This window comes from Crinia signifera, chromosome 4 (assembly GCF_055691185.1).
Source record: "Crinia signifera chromosome 4, ASM5569118v1, whole genome shotgun sequence".
Taxonomy (NCBI): domain Eukaryota; kingdom Metazoa; phylum Chordata; class Amphibia; order Anura; family Myobatrachidae; genus Crinia; species Crinia signifera.
In genome coordinates, this window is record NC_139220.1 from 109848931 (window position 1) to 109865936 (window position 17006).

General features: G+C 41.7%; 1 protein-coding gene and 1 long non-coding RNA gene across 2 annotated transcripts in view; one reads left to right on the forward strand and one right to left on the reverse strand.

Moving 5' to 3' along the window:
• LOC146074284 (uncharacterized) overlaps positions 1 to 17006 on the reverse strand; it is a 307386-nt gene that overhangs the window by 168969 nt on the left and 121411 nt on the right. The gene's annotated exons all lie outside the window — the stretch shown is intronic.
• Positions 3802 to 17006, forward strand: part of SLC17A8 (solute carrier family 17 member 8) — a 66851-nt gene continuing 53646 nt past the window's right edge. Inside the window, exons 1-3 of the mRNA XM_083179645.1 lie at positions 3802 to 4166; positions 6814 to 7066; positions 13474 to 13592. Coding sequence (XP_083035771.1) covers positions 4066 to 4166; positions 6814 to 7066; positions 13474 to 13592 — 473 coding nt within the window. The 5' untranslated portion in view covers positions 3802 to 4065. The remainder of the gene's footprint in view (positions 4167 to 6813; positions 7067 to 13473; positions 13593 to 17006) is intronic.

The window sequence follows — 17006 nt, forward strand, 5'->3', positions numbered from 1 at the left end:
CAGGAACCATTGATGGTAGGTGGTAGACTGTTTTATAGCCATCGATGGTTCCTGCTTTAAAAGCCATCGATAGGGATGTGCCAATGGCCATCGCTACTAGAGCCCCATACTAGGGATGGCCATCGACCATCGATTTGAAATCATTGATTGTTTATGTTGAATACTTTTGCCATCGATTTGGGAGAACCAGATGGTTTCCCTACATCGATGACATAGGAGAATCAATATTTCTTTCTTTCTTTTTTTTTCTCAAAGTGTCTGGACACGGAGCATAGCTCTGACAAACCGACAATCATCGATGGTGACTGCACCGATGACCATCCCTACCCTATACACACTAGATGACTAGGGCCACTAGCGATATAATTAACTATGTTGACCTGCTGCTGGTTAAACTAGGTGTGCACTAAACAATACATAGTCAAAATTGACCTGCATGTTTTGTCCAGGGAGGGGAGGGGGGCTCGTTAACGATGTGGCATAAAAGCAAGACTTTTTGTATGGATGACCTGCAGAATATCAGTTCTATTTGTATACTATTTGTTTTTAATGAAATCATTCACAGTCACACATTATAAAGAGTTAATAAAAAATGGCACTCCAAACATAATCAATTGCATAAACCCATTGGTTAATTAGCATTGTTTGGGTTTGTCCTTTGCAATCTTAACTGGTTTATATAATATACATTTTCTGCAAATGTTGATATAGTAAAAATGGACATACAGTATGTTTAGTTTAAAAAAGGGGATGCAAGTGGATTTTATATATATATATATATATATATATATATATATATATATATATATATATATATAATATATATATATATATATATAAATATATACCCCAATTTATTATGTTACAACTTTTAACCACATAGATCACTAAACATTCGAGTCGCTCTGTATTCCAAGTAATCTAGTATATGAACTAATTTTATTGGGTGATGGTGCTTTAACTTTCTTTTTTTTTTTTTTATACAATACTGCACACACACAGTATTTGTTGACTTTATATAACTTTTTATATTAACTGTAAACATTTTCTTTAATTTCTTGTTAAACTGCACACTGTAATCCCATGCAATGGAGGCAACCAGCCTCCGATAACTTTATTCTGGTTTAAGAAAATCGCTACAGCACTTTCTGATCATTAGTCATATGGCTGTAGGTCTTGGAGAATTGATAAACTGTGTTCTCATAATTCTAGGGTCAGCCGACAAAATATATGTCTCTACCAGATGTCCTGTAACTTAAATTTGTAATTTGGGTACTTATATGTTAGTTGGGCGCCCACTAAGCTATTTGCTTCATTTTACGTGTTTCCTCACGGGGCTAGCTACACTCGCCACGCTTTGGGCTCAGGGGCTCGCTGCGCTCACCACTCTATATAAAAATAAATTCCACGCCTACATGGATAGTGGGGGTATGAGCGTACTAACTATAGTGAGCGCCCAACTAACATATAAGTACCGTAATTTGTTCTTGAGTTTATTTTATTACTTTTAATTTTGTAGAAAAAGGGCCTAATTCATGTTTGCATGCAGTAGTCAATGTCCACGCATTGCATCGATTGACTGCATAGGTGCTGTAATCGCATTGGGCACTTGTCAAGGTACATTTGTGATCGTGCTCACAATGTGGATTTAATTGACTGACCAGCGATTGACTGGAAGAAACCTTGTGGGGGAGTTCTGCCAAGTGGCGGCAAAACCAAAGATGTGTCATGGCTGATTTTGGGGCATGTGTCTGCCTTCAGCTGCGGTTTTGTATATAGAGAAATATGTTGCCATCATCACTATTACCATGGCCAGACAGTTTACCATTAAAATTAATGTTCTTCCTTTTAGTGTGTAGGCTGCGAATGAGTTTGCGATCGCTTCAGGCATCATCATTTCACTTGCTAACATTAACAATTCTGTAGCCACACCCTCCCTGGAAATGACTACTTCTAGACTTCTTTTTTTGTTTACCATGGATTGGCTGGAAACTTCTTTGCACAAATAATCTATGACCCCTGCCTTATTTAAATGCTGGGGAAGATACATCCAGACCTTACCAACTGGAACAATTCTGTAGCCTAGAAAATCAAACTCACTAAAGTAGGTTACACCTCCTGAGGCAGCCGCTGATTTGCACGGTAGGTGGAGAAACATGTAGAGGTAGAGGAAGCACGTGTTGGCTATACACCAACCGGTACCAGTGTGGAGTCTTTGAAAAGGCTGCATAATAGGACTGCACCAGCGGCCGGAGTAACCCACTGGAGGTCAGAAGCCAGTCCTATACCCTGATTGGACAAACTTAAGTATAACATTCTCTTTTAAATATGCACATTTAATATTGGGACTGAGATGGAAATATCCCAGTAATAACATATTAATTGGATTAAAACCGATAGTTTGCATGCAATACTAACCACTAACTATCCAATCAAAAGGAGAGGTGCAGTTCTCTACACAGAGCATCTCTAAAATATCAGGACTCAATGGCATATATTCAATGCCGTGGGTGAGCAGTGACTGCGAGCAGGACTTTTTGCTCGCAGTCACCGCTCACCCTGTCAGTATTCAACTGACCCCCCCTCATACGCAAATTCCCCCTCGCTCCGTTTTTTGAGCGAGGGAGAATTTGCGAATGTGCCTCCAAAAACTGCAAGAATCGAGGCTAATTACAGCGAGTTTGCTGCACTAGCCTCGGCTCTCACAGTTTAGGGGAATCCTCGCCGTTCTGTGACTGCGAGGTTTCCCCCGGAACGTTGCATAGTGCGAGCGGCCGGCGCGGGGGTTAAACTGCGAGGATCACTGGTTTTCTGTGATCTTCGCAGTTTAACCCCCTCGCCGGCCGCTCGCACCGGCATTGAATACCTGCCAATATGTGCATGTGATTATAGGTTATTTTAATATTTGTGTTTGTCATACCGGTAATATGATTCCTATTGGCCAATATTGTGTAATATTTGAATACATTTTTATACTATTTCAGGCAGAGCTTAAAAATGTTTTTTATTTTTCCGCTAGGTGCCTACAAACATGAATTAGGCCCAAAGTGCGAAACTGGATAATATCCGGGTCATCCAGAATTTATTATAGTTATTTGTTAATAACAAAAAAATTGTTGTTCTTACAATTGTTACCCAAGTATGCCTGTTTAAAAGGAATGTGGCTTATATACATGTTGTGTTTTTATGTCCTGCCTATTAACAGTTTGAGTTGAAGAGTAACATTAATGTATTAAGTGCTTGCTCTCAATCATTAGCTCACCGCAGACAAAGCACAGAGACTCAGCTGCATTAATGAGACTTGCTGCTCATGAAAAAAAAGAAAAGGCTCAGTAATAATATATGTGAATTGCAGCCCATGACCACCTGCATGCGTCATGGAGACGGGAGGAAGCCCTTAAATGTTTAATAAATGTGTTCTTTGTCTTCATTTTGTATGGGATGCTATTAATAACTAAACTGGTAGGATCATATCGTTTCCGTTACTATAGCATCCACTAGTGTAGCATGGCTACCCGTGTCAGGGACACATGACAATCTAGGAGGATCATTATCACTTCTCAGAATCCTGGGACACTGACAGGGCAGATTAATTAAAGGAACTTTTCTTCCTTTCTTTTCCCATACAGCATCATGTGTGGCTTTGTTTAATATTTAAATGAGGAGTTTTCCCAAGTCTGCTCCATAGTTTTGATGCATCTGGAACTATTGCCCAACAGTACTCATGTGAATCTAGGTTGAATGGCTTTGCCTCTATCCTGAACAGCTGTCTGCTTCCCCTCCAGATAGACTATCATTGATGTGAGCTTCAACCACTTGGATAATTACTTTCCTCATAGACTTTATTTCAACATCTCATTTGATTCTATAAAGAATTGTATATTTAATTTATTACTTCTAAAAGCAGGGGTAAAGGGCCATTTGGCTTACAAAATATCTCTTGCTGAAATGAGTTCATTGAGCGATTAGCAATTTTTGATCAAGGTGGCAGATCTATACCTCCTGTGTAAGACATTACGGTGAGGATGAGTGGTGTTCTGTAGAGCTGAGAGATAAAGACATACAATGCCTTTCCAAGCTCTCAGCACGTTCAAAGAAAAAATCCTCAATCCAGGAAAAGAAGAGGCAAAGAATAGCATTGGGGACTCTCTGGGGAACCTGCAAAGGTAAAAGCATTATATTTATTGATTTATTAATGTATATGTGTGTGTATATATATATATATATATATATATATATATATATATATATATATATATATAATTTATTTATTTTATTTTACAGTGTTAGTTATTTTTCTTTTCTGGCAATTTTTAAGCTTTATTGTAAATTACCTCTACTATATCATGCAATTTTAATAACTTACATTTTGTATGTCTAGTTTATGTTTTAAAATACTATTTATATGAGGAAATTTGTTTTTTTTAGCTGCTCTTTAAAGCAATATAAAACACATGAAATAATTGTATTTATAAATAAATATTCTATCAAATACATAGGCATGAAGTGCAGATATATATCAACAAAAATGGCAATATAACCATTATTGTGGTAATAAACCTACTTAAAATTAAATGAATACTTACTAATGTGATAGTCAATAAGAAATAACTAATTCTAAGCAGAACATTTGATAAAGTATTTAGATTGTTTTATGTTCAGCAAACAAATACTGTAAGCCATATCAAGGTATATCCTTTTATGCTGGATCTTCATTTTAGGTATTATTTTATCCCGCATTACATTTTACTATTCTTTATATTTTTATGACACATTTGTTTTTGTTTTTTTTTCTCTTTGTTAATTGCTACATTTATTTCAAAACCTTAAAATTGGTTTATACAATATTCCACAATACTGATATATAGCTGGAACTTGCAATAAAACATAATCAATTAAACATTCTTTATGTGATAATTAAATGAAGACTGCCATGTTATGCAATATTTCAGCATGTATTCCATTTATGCTATATTTAATGTTTAGTAGTTCTGAGAGGTTGGAACATATGGGAACTGTTTGCTATTAAACACAATGGTTTTCTAACCCCAGAAGGCTTATTTACTACACATTTATAAATATATCTAATTATAACATATTTGTATATAACATTTGTTAATGAAAGGTACAGTACAGTTTATTATTTCTTCTAGGTAAGGAAAAGTACTCAGCTGCAGTACTGGTCATAGTACAGTAACAAGTTGCTTTCGGCACTTTGAGTTCTTCAAGTGTGATCACAAAATAAAATATCATTCACACATAATACAGTCCTCAAATGAATAAAATGCAAAAGCAATATTCTATATAAAGCATTTGGGTACACTTCTTTAAATGTAATTTCACATGCAAACAAACGTATAAGTAACATATTTAATACCAATGCTAATAAATTATTAAAACATCACCATGAAATTCAAGCAGCCTGCAGGCATCCAATAGGTCCCATGAAGTTCATACTACTAATTTGGCACTGACTGCTTAACATGAAATTCCATAGCAGAATGAGTTCATCCGCTAACGTCAATGTATTATATTATGTACTAAGAGTATTGTCAGACATTATTGAATGTGTACAGCGAGCCAACCCGTTTTATAAGAATCCATTGTGGTGATCCTGTTGCAGAGCCTATAGGTAGAGTTGCACGTAATTACATTACGTAGTGCTGCTATAGAGTAAAATTTCAGGCCATTAAAGCCATTCACTGGACCATTTGTAAGGAGATACCAGGTGTGTGTCTTTTTTTGAGAACGCAAAGTACAATTATGATGTAGTACAAAGGCTCTCACCTTTTTAGTCTAAACCATGGGATGGTCACTTAGTTTAAGATCCATCTTTGCAGATTCCTGTGAAGTGGTGTATCTAGAATGGCTGCAAGGCTTGCAGTTTACAGAAACCTGCACTACACAGCTGCACCCAGGTCTGACCGCTATGCTCCCCATGCAGTGTGCAAGCCCTCTATGCTGCTTCTGAGGTGTCATCATTTTAGTGGTCAGAATGATGGCATTGCATGGGATCTTTCCAAATATATGACTGGAAAGATGGCGATGCAGGAGACATATAGGGATTCAGCACACTGCAGCATACCCTCAAACAGGACTCATTCCATTAGGTACAAAATACCCTGCTCCTGGACTTCCCTCTTACTGTATGATGCCATCATCTGTGTTGAACTAGTTAATTGATGAGAAGGGTGCTTCAACACAGGTGATGGCAGTCTACAGTAAGAGGGCAGTCCAGGAGCAGAGCGTTTTGTACCTAATGGAATGGGTCATTTTGGAGAGTATGCTGCATGCTTTACTCGTATACATATCTGTGTAAAACAATCCATACCATGACAGAAGATAAAATGGTGGGCACTGAGTAACATAAATCACCTGCACTTTCTCCTGTGTATTAGTAATGCAGAGCCTGCCAGTGACCACAATAGCACTGCACCCCTCGACCCAGTATTAATACAGATATTTGGGTCAAGCTGCCTCCCTGCGCCTTTAGTTAATGACTGAGTGTACAGAAGTGAAGCTCTTCCATATAACTATATGCACATGGAACACTATGGGCGGGATGTAATGCAGTGCAAATCCGGCAACCGTGCAGGATAACGGCCAAACTCGTGTTTTTTTAAAAGAGGGAGACATTTACAGGGTGGCCCCTTTAAAAAACCTCGAGTTCATCTGGCATCCCACACAGCCACTGGACTTGCTCTGCAATTCATCTGGCCCAACATGACAATAAATAATCCTGGGTGGATAGATGTAATATGCATAATACAAAAAAATTAAATAACCTGATAAAAAAATGTTTTTTTTAATCAGGAAAATTGATGGAACAAATGTTGATGAGGACAACATAGAACTAAATGAAGATGGACAGCCAATACAGGCCCCCACTCACTCGCCCCCCAGATTTGACTGCTATTGCTGTGGACTCCCCAAACGTTACATCATTGCCATCATGAGTGGGCTGGGTTTTTGTATTTCCTTTGGAATTAGGTGTAATCTTGGCGTTGCCATTGTAGAAATGGTGAACAACAACACTGTGTATGTCAATGGGAAACCTGAGATTCAGGTGAGTCACTGAACATTGTATTGCTTTTTATAATATTAGGACTTTTACTAAAAATAATTATGAGAATTGTAGTTATTGTTATAAACTGTATTTTTCGCCTCCTATCTAAAGAATTGTTCTCCGGAATTGAACTCAGAGAAATATGAAATAATGTTGTACCCTTGCTAGTTCCAGATTGTTTTGAGGCAAAATTCTATCTAATACAATAATGTACTTGTTTCCTAGCAGGGCGCCCAGTCAGGGCCGTCTTAACATTAGGAAGGGCCGCTGGGCAACCTAGTTCACTGGACCCCCCCCCCAAATTAGTTTGCCCAGGAGCCCACAGTCACCTCCCCAACCCTCACCTCTCTGGCTCCGTGCGGCAGCCAGTCAGCTTCCGGCGGCCGGGGATCCGATCATCTTCGCTGGGGGATCCGGGCAGCGGGATCAGGGCAGCGGCGGTAGCTAGGAGCCTGCCCTGAAGTGGCAAAGCGCTATTAACTGGCGGGGCGGGAAGCGCTGTTGCATTTGAAAAGACTGGCCAGACGCTGATTGGCTGAATTCAGCCAATCAGCGTTCGGCCAGTCTTTTCAAATGCAGCAGCGCTTCCCGCCCCACCGGCAAATAGCGCTAATGGGAAAGATGGTGGCGGGGATCCGACCATCCTCGCTGGGGAAGGGGATCAGGGCGGCGGTGGCGGTAGCTAGGAGCCCGAAGCGGCGAAGCACTATTTGTCGGCGGGGGCGGGAAGCGCTGTTGAATTTGAAAAGACTGGCCGGATGCTGATTGGCTGAATTCAGTCATTTTAAATGCAGCAGCGCTTCTCGCCCCCCCGGCCGGCAAATAGCGCTTCGCCGCTTCGGGCTCCTAGCTACCGCCACCGATGCCCTGATCCCCCTGCCGGATCACCCAGTGAGGGTGATCAGAACCCCGGCACACGGACCCCCGAAATTAAATTCACTGCTAGCTAGGTGAGGCGCTATTTGCCGGCAGGGTGGGAAGCGCTGTTGCCTTTTCAAAGACTGGCCGGATGCTGATTTTCTGAATTCAGCCAATCAGCGTCCGGCCAGTCTATTCAAATGCAACAGCGCTTCCCGCCCCGCCGGCAAATAGAGCTTCGCCGAATCAGGCTTCTAGCTACCGCCACCGCCCTGATCCCCCTGCCCGGATCCCCCAGCGAGGGTGAGCGGATTCCCGGACCCCGGCCATCATCTTTCCCATTGGGCTGGGCCGGGGGCCCCTAGGTCCTAGGGCCCCCGGGCAACTGCCCATCGTGCCCAATGGGAAAGACGGCACTGCGCCCAGTACTCAATTTGCGTACAGGGCTATTCTCCGTACTAAAATTGCATTGCATCGCATGGGCCATTTTAGTGCCATTCGGTGCGACGCGATGCAATTTTTAAATGTCATTTATTCACTGCTCTGTTGGCCCCAGGGGATCGCATTGCATCGCACCTCCCGCAAAATCGGGAGGTGCGAAACCATGCCATTAGATATACACTTGTATGACATACAATGAGGTTTTAGTCACCCCCCACTATCCACACCATCCCGAAGCGTGGCGAGCGGCGGCGGAACGCGACCTCCCGACCTTTTCATACCCCCACTATCCACACCGGCGTGGAGTTGAGTTTATATAGTGTGGCGAGCGCAGCAAAGCGAGCGGATGTGGCTAACTTTACATGTATTTTCCGCGTCCCCTACATAAAATCAATTCCACGCCGAATTGGATAGTGGATGATCACTTAAAAACAGTAAAACATTAATTATTAACAAAACACATAATCATCCTTAGGAAGGAGAGTAAGTGCTCCCAGGATTTGCTCAAATGGGTTATCCCCACTGAATGTTTTTCTCCACATAAACTCCTGGAGATAGGAATGGAGCATGTGGCGTGCTGTGCCTCTTTGGCGATTATTGCGCCATTTGCACGCGCCCCACATTCTTTCCACATTCTGAGTATGCACCCCTGTGGACGGGTCCAAAAAAGAAACCTGTGATTGACTTGGGCGTGCTGATACCCTGCAAGTTCCAGCTGTTCAGTGCTGTACTCCCTCCAGCAGTCACTGTAAATTGTTGTGCCTGGCTCTACATTCTCCAGAATAGCCACCATCAAAGTGCTTGCATCACGTCTTAGCACCATGGTGAGGAAGCACTGTCCTGTTTCTCTGCAAATTCCCCCAAAAACCCACTGCTGTGGGAACATATGGCCGACATTACTTTTCCTCCTGACGAACATGCTCTCACCGACCTCCACGATGTGGCCTGGACCGCCAATACAGTGCTTTGGCTGCGCCATGAGGTCCATCGTACACGCCTCCCGCATCCATCTGTTGTACAAAGTAGCTGTCTTTTTTGGAAATGTCCAGCTGTTGCTGAAAGTACTCAATGGATGTCAGCTCCTGGGCCCTGAGTATATAAAGCGCACCAGGGTGACAAACGATAAGCAACACCCTGGAAACCAGTGGGCCACTCTGAGGCTCACCTTCAGCCGGCACGCTTTTACATGGCAGCGCCACATGCATTCCTTCACAGAAAGGCGCATTATGTGGCCATTTGCACAATTCTATCGCCTTTTTTGTCCTTCAAAAAAGGCGATAGCCTCCTCCTCCGTCTGAGGCAGCGAAACCATAGTCCTAGATGCAGCCATCTCAATAACTTTCAATAAATTGCCAGCAGCTCTGAGGTATGCTTCTTCTCCTGACAGAATATCACCTCAGAGTGATTTCTGAGAGGATCTGACAGGGATGGGAATATCGCATCGCATCACATCGCATGCTACTGTAACGTAACGTAAAGTGATGTGATGCGATTTCACTACGTTCGCGTACGGAAGAAAACTGGGCGCCCTGCTAGGAAACCAGTACCTACAATAATTTAAATTTTAAATGGTAAAAGTTATATTTACCCTCATGTATTTCATTTTGTATCTTCTATGAGGCTTTATATACAGAGAACCTCCCCAAGTTACAAGCATAATTCAAATACCCCCAAAAGTCTATATACTTTTCAGAACCTTCATTTGTAAGTCCCCTTAGAATTTGCGTGTATTTAACTGTACCTCAGTAGATTAATTAGGTTAGAATTAACTAGACATAGGGCAAAGAATTTCCTGATATTAAACATTACTTCTGGACAACCAATGGGAGACAACTTAAAAGCCCCCTTTATTATTTACCATGCTTTATCTTGGTCCTATATTGGGGCCATCACTAATCTTTGGGACTATAGTTATCTAGGTCAAGTCTGGTGAGATCTATTTCTCCCCTACTCTCAAAGTCTCAGCAAAAATGTGGTACTGTATATGTATAAATCCTGAATTATTATTCTGCTCTTGGATCGAAGCCAGAATAAGATAAACATATTTTGAATGAGGATTATTGTTAACCGTCGATGCCCTGAAATATAGGATTCTAGACTTTAACTCCAAATTTACTTTCCAAAGAAATTTCCAAACTCTGCATTTTTTTACGTCACAGTATCAAATACTTATACTACTGTATCTGTTTGTAGGAGAAAGAGCTACAAAGCCTTTCAAAGAGGTACTGTATGATCCCTAGTCTCTACATTAATTTGCTAGACTCCAGACTAGACAAAAAGGGAATGTAAAAAGGTGTATTCCACAACACCTAGATTAGAATTGACTCTAGCTCCACATCTATCTTGATGAAGGAAAATGTATTCTTTTCCACTACCATGCCATGTTAATAAAGTCTGTTGGTCCATTTAACTATGCCACCTTATAAAAGCAGCATAAATTAGTAGTAGTACTCTCATTTCCCGTGTTTGGTCCATCTTTTTAACATGCATACTATTTCTGAGCATATTTGGGCCTCGGGGATTTTACAGAAAGAATAACACCATTCCTCCTTAGCCCTGTAACTGCTATCCAAAGCCCCCTCCAATTCAACTTTTTCCTAACGCTTCACATATCTTAAATCTCATCTAATTTCATTGGGATGTTCTAAAGCTCCCCATACCTACTTCCTTGTGTGGATAGCAGTGACCTCCCACCCTAATCTCTACCACCCACAAACTGCTCAATAAAAATAAAAAAATAAATGATTTGGTATAAAAAATAAAAACCAGCAGGCAAATATTTATTTAATGTCTTACAGACTGTAAGGCCAAATAACACAGAAACAACTTTTTTTCTTTTTATTAACCCTTTGAGTGCCAATTGAATTTTTCAAAATGTGTGAAATTGCCAATCAAACATTTTTATTAATCATAATGAAATTTAATGTTTACCTTTTATATAGAAAATATAATTTTTTTTACACATTTTTTTATTTGAATTTATGTAACAAATGTGAGCAACGCTGGCATTTTTAGCAGATATTTTGCATATCTCTCACAGATATGTTGGCACTCAAAGGGTTAATACAGTTTTTTTTGGGGGGGGCCAAAAACTTGCCCATAAATATTTCAGTGTTTGTTTCTATATCATGTCTTAATGAGGTGGCAGGAACATTATATGGGAGTGTCAGGGAAAATGTCCAAGCGTTTTCTAGGTGGGCGTGTGGCATCTGCTCTGGGCTCGATCATCCTGTTTTTATCGCACAGGTGGAGTAGTTTCTAAATTACACACAGACTGGGAAAATAATTTGAAGTTGTTTATGGATTTGCAGCTAGCCGCCATTTGGCGTGATTTTTGCAAGACATTAGCATGTGTGGGTTTTCACTCTAACGGGGTGGTGGCTATCTAACTGCAGGTTTCTGCAATTAGGCAGAAAAGGTCTGAATAACCCCATAGTTTGATCAGCTCCTCAAAATAATTGCAAAAATAGGAAAAGTGGAACTACCATGGGTACAACAATTGCAACCACAAGACACAATGGGGTACATTCAATGAGCAGTGCCGATAGCTCACCGGTCAGTATTCAAATGACCTCCCTGCACCATTTCCACCTCACTGGGTTTTTCCAGTGAGGTGGAAATGGCAAGTGTGGCCACCAAAACGACGAGGCTCATGGCTAAATGCAGCAAGCTCGTTGCATTAGCAGCGAACCTTGCCGTTCAGGGGAAGCCTTGCCGTCAGAGTCCCCCAGAACGTTTAATAGGGCGAGCGGCCGGCGTGGGGGTTAAATGGCAAGGATGGCTTATTTGCAGCAATCCTCTGCAAAAACAAGCCATCCTCGCCGCAGATGCCCCCTCGCTGGTGGCATTAAATACCGCCTAATGAGGCTGAGGCAGAGTTGGCTGCAACTGCACCCCAAAGTTAAAAGTCAATTTGGTACTTGTGTAGTTTCACGGCGCCACCGTGTGCACAGTCTGTGTTTGAAACTTGGCAGCTTGCCAGACTCTGTGTTTAACTGTGCGCGTGCCGCTCTAGCTGTTCTCATCGCAGCGCGTGGCTGCTTTACATATGTAATCTATGTTATCAGCGTAACGCTGGGCAGCAGCAGCGCGTGCTGCCCAGCACTGACAGGTCACTGTGGTACTTGTAGTTCCACAGTGAAAGAGACAGTCCTGCACACTGCTGACAATGGGGGCATGTAAACTGGACACCCCGGCACACCGCTAACGTACGGGGCTTCTAAACTAGACACCCCGGCACACGTTAAATTTTTGATGCTAAAGCGTCTAAATCCAGACTCCCTGCACACACTAAAATTTAGACGCTAAAGCATCTGAATTTAGTTGGATCTAGGGGTGCAATGTGCAAAACACTCTTAAACCTGTTCAGAATTACACTAGTTGACGTAACAGCTGTCGACCTTGTTAAGCAGGCACGCGCTGCGCTGAGAACAGCTAGAGCGGCACGCGCACAGTTAAACACAGAGTCTGGCAAGCTGCCAAGTTTCAAACACAGACTGTGTGCGTGGTGGCGCCGTGAAACTACACAAGTACCGTCAATTTCCATTTATTATGAAAGCTGCAATTGTTATATGCAAAGTTACAATTTTCTTAAGATTTATTGATGTGTTAATAAGATGTGTTGGCAATGGTAGAACGAGTCACATAAACTTATATCCATGCATTTCACAATCCATTATTGTCACTGTAATAAAATCTCTAATGTATAAACAAATCATGTGAAACAGCTTAAAAGCATAATATATTTCACAGCCAATCACCAATCAGCATTTAGGAATGGACAATCACAAGGGGTTCGTTAGAGTGCTGCCCTGGCCACACACAAATAATACAGCTTTCTCTGACACAGTTATGTGAATTCCTGTTTAATGAAGTTGTCGTAAATTAGAACTTCGCTGTCATGCCCTGTCCTGACTCCTCCCCATACAGGTGTAAATGGTAGAATAATGCAATTCTACATGGCTGCGCATGCTCAGCAAAATCATACAACTACGAAACATGCATAGTACTCACTCTGCAGCAGCCTCTAGTGTATGTCTAGTAAGGAAAATGATGCAGACTCCTAATGTTTACACTGCCTTCAACTAATGGGAAATGTGTCTTTACAGAAAGCTCAGTTCAGCTGGGATCCAGAAACAGTTGGCTTGATCCATGGATCTTTTTTCTGGGGATATATTGTGACCCAGATCCCTGGAGGGTTTATTGCGAACAAGCTTTCTGCCAATAGGTAATTAGACCATGTATAACTTTGTTATTAATGCCTTACATTTCATAGTATATATTTTTTTAAATAGCCAGATTTGATGACCACATACAGTACTGTGTAAACTTGTAGAAGGGGTCTCCAGTATTAACAGGGGCATTACTGTGGTCAGTGACACCCTGAGTGCCGATAACACATGGTAAGGGGTGTGGTCTCATGGCCAGACCCTTTCCCTTTTCTCTGGGGGCATGCCCAGCATTCACAGAGGAGCTGGCCTGCCCTGGAGATTATTCTGGTTGCACTGTTGGCTCCTACACTGTAACAGGAGCCGAGTGCTGAACTGGGCATTACGTATAACACTCTGCTCCTGTTACTGATGAGAAGTCACCCCTCAGAACCCCCTAGTGACACCATTGGTTGTTTAAAGTATAGCAGTCCCTTTCTTCCACAGAGTGCAAGGTGCTCAGTGGTACTAGTTTCCCCAATTTACAACAGATGTTGCATTCAACAAAGACAAAACCACTACTGCCCCATAACCTAACCCACCCCCTTTTCCAAAGCTAACCCTTCTTCCCTTGCGGCCTGATCCTAACCCGCCCAGGCATATTTAGGATCAGGATGCCGGCAGTTGAGATCCCGGCGTCAGCATCTACAGTGATGATGGTATTCTGCTGCTGGTCTTCAGGCTGGAATTTTGAATTCCAATGTCTATATTTGACTGCCAACATGGTACCTGTATCCTATCATCATATGCACAACACCAACATTCCTGCACACACAACACAAAAGTCTCCATACCAAAGGTCAAAGTCATTCCAGACCTGTGCACATCAATTTAATATCAGACATCGGTCTAGCAGTAACTATAAACTATGAAAGGTGCGGCACAGTTACCTAACCAAAATGTAAGAGAATGGGGGGGGGACATGACACATTTTAAAAGATCCACAGGTGGAGCTAATTATTCTGTGTGGAGACATGCACAACATGTACTGACTGTGTGGGGTCCTAAGGACCGATTTTGAGAACCTGTGCATTAGAGCCCGGAGGGAGAATATAATCGTGTGCCTAGCACAGCAAGGCACCGTTCCTGAAGCATGGCGAGTGGACTCGGTACACTTATACTGTGTCCATATATACATGACTTATATTGAAATTTGGGACAATACACTGAAAACCGCATTTCGACCTTTTGACTGTTGACCTAAGGCTTGTGTAGACCTTCCAACCCTGTCTACCTTTATTGGTCCTAATGTAGGTTTACCTTCATAGTGTTGACCCTATGACCCATACTCGAAAGCAGAAGAATGAGGAATGCAAATGGCGAGGTGGGAAAGGGACGGCTGAATGTATGGCAAACCGGTTGCGTGTACCAGGTGCTTCCTGCAATTTATATAACATGTGAGCGACGCTGGCTTTTCTAGTGTATATTTTTCACATCTCTCACAGGGATGTTGGCACTCAAAGAGTTAAAAACAATTATATAGGTTGATGTTCATTAAGTTGACACTAAAGGGTCGACACAAGATGTTAAGGAATTTTTTGGGTCAAATTGTAGGTTTTACCACGTGGACTCTAAATTCGTATACTGCATCCCCTCGCATGGCTCATTTCGCTCCCCATTCTTCGGGCCATGTTGAAAAGATGGAGTCCACGTGGATGGTAAAGTATAAAAAGGAAAGAAAGAATGCCCCAAAAAACTAACATCGACCTTTGAACTATGTCGACCGTATGCTGTCAATCCATTGGCCGCATACCGTTTAATTGCATACAATATTGTTCCTTCCCTCTTTAATCTTCTTAAAATGTTTGAAAACATTACTACTAACATTTTACAGATCTAACAGTAAATCTCTTTGAAGCCTATCAGAATTTATTATTTCTGAGGTAAACTGTGCAATTTCCAATCCAAATCCGTTTAGCTTTTAGCTCAGCTGCTTTAGATTTGTAATATAACTTGTACTCTCACTGCCAGCACTCTCCTTTAGAATACAGCACTGATGATAACTAAGCACATGCAGTAGGCATACACACCTGTTTACCTGACTCCTTATCACTGTGGGCTTCCCATAGGATTGCTGTTTCACCCCCCTGTGCCCCCACTATAGTCTCTTGCAATGGTGTAACAATGGCACTACAGCCCAAGTGATGGCTTGGGGGAGCCAGCGCAGTCATGTGCATGGTCTCTGTAGATTCCAATGGGTCTGGCTGAAAATGTCCCTTCAAAAATGTCCGCCGCATAGGAGAAGACAGATGCTAGAGGTCCTACTTTTACATCACACCTTGGACCCAGGTTATTGCCGGGTTGGTGATGTGTCAACACAGGTTGAGGTGTGGTGTGAAAGCACCAAAGCTTATAGCCCGGGTCGACCAACCCAGCAATTTAACCTGGTTCAGAAGAAGAGTCAAAACCCGGGTCACCCTCTGTATAATGGGCAAATTATACAGAGGGATTTAGTGTGAAAGCGCAATTCCTGTCCAACCTGTTCTTGCGATGGAAATGGTGTATAAGAAAAGTAAATGTCAGTGTTTGACAGAAACACTCAAATTCATCTAAAGTTATATGAATAGGAATGAAATCTCCGGCGTACATGTAACGATGAGAACAGCTATACTTGGTATTTATCAGTAAACCAGCAGTGGATAAGTAACCAGCTGTTCATAGTTTGAGTCATCTGCTGTTAAGGTCCTATATACCTCTTCAACAGCACCCGCACACAAATTATGTCCAAGTTAGGGTAGAATTGAATGCCTTAAAAAATGTTCGGACCATAAAATCATTTGCTTTAACATATTTTTTTGGGGGGGGTTTGGTGGGGTGCTTTAATTGTAGACCATTACTCCCCCCTATAAAAAAAAAATAGGATGCAGGATACGTTTCTGGAACCATATGTGTTCTAGTCCGCTTTAATGAAACCTGCTTCTTTATTAAGGTTGTGTTTTTGCCAGTAAAAGAATAAAAATCCTTTTGTTTCCTGCTTTCAAGACTAATTTGACGAACTAGAAGTAGTATATTAAATGTCTCAAATGGCATATGAATTGGCAGCAAAATGATTATATCTGTATAAATTTAGTGTACTAATTACATTTTTCTAAATTATTTTTAGATGTTACCTTGGTAAGTTTGACATATTAATGCACTGCAATAAAAACCAGATACCTGCAACTTGCGATGCCCACCCACCTACAGCATCTCCACAGCAGCTCTATTACCCTAAGACACACTTAAAATATAACGCCACAAAAAATATAGTGCATAAACAAAGAAAAGTGGGGAAAATCTGGGATGTGGCGCTCTGCCACACCCCTCCACACAAGGCCACACCCCATGGGGCATCATCCCTTTTTTGGGAGCGGCTTGGGCAGGTCCCGCTTGCGGTGGTTGAAATGTTGGTGCTGACCCCTGCTCAGTAACATGGGAGTTGCACTGTAACATTG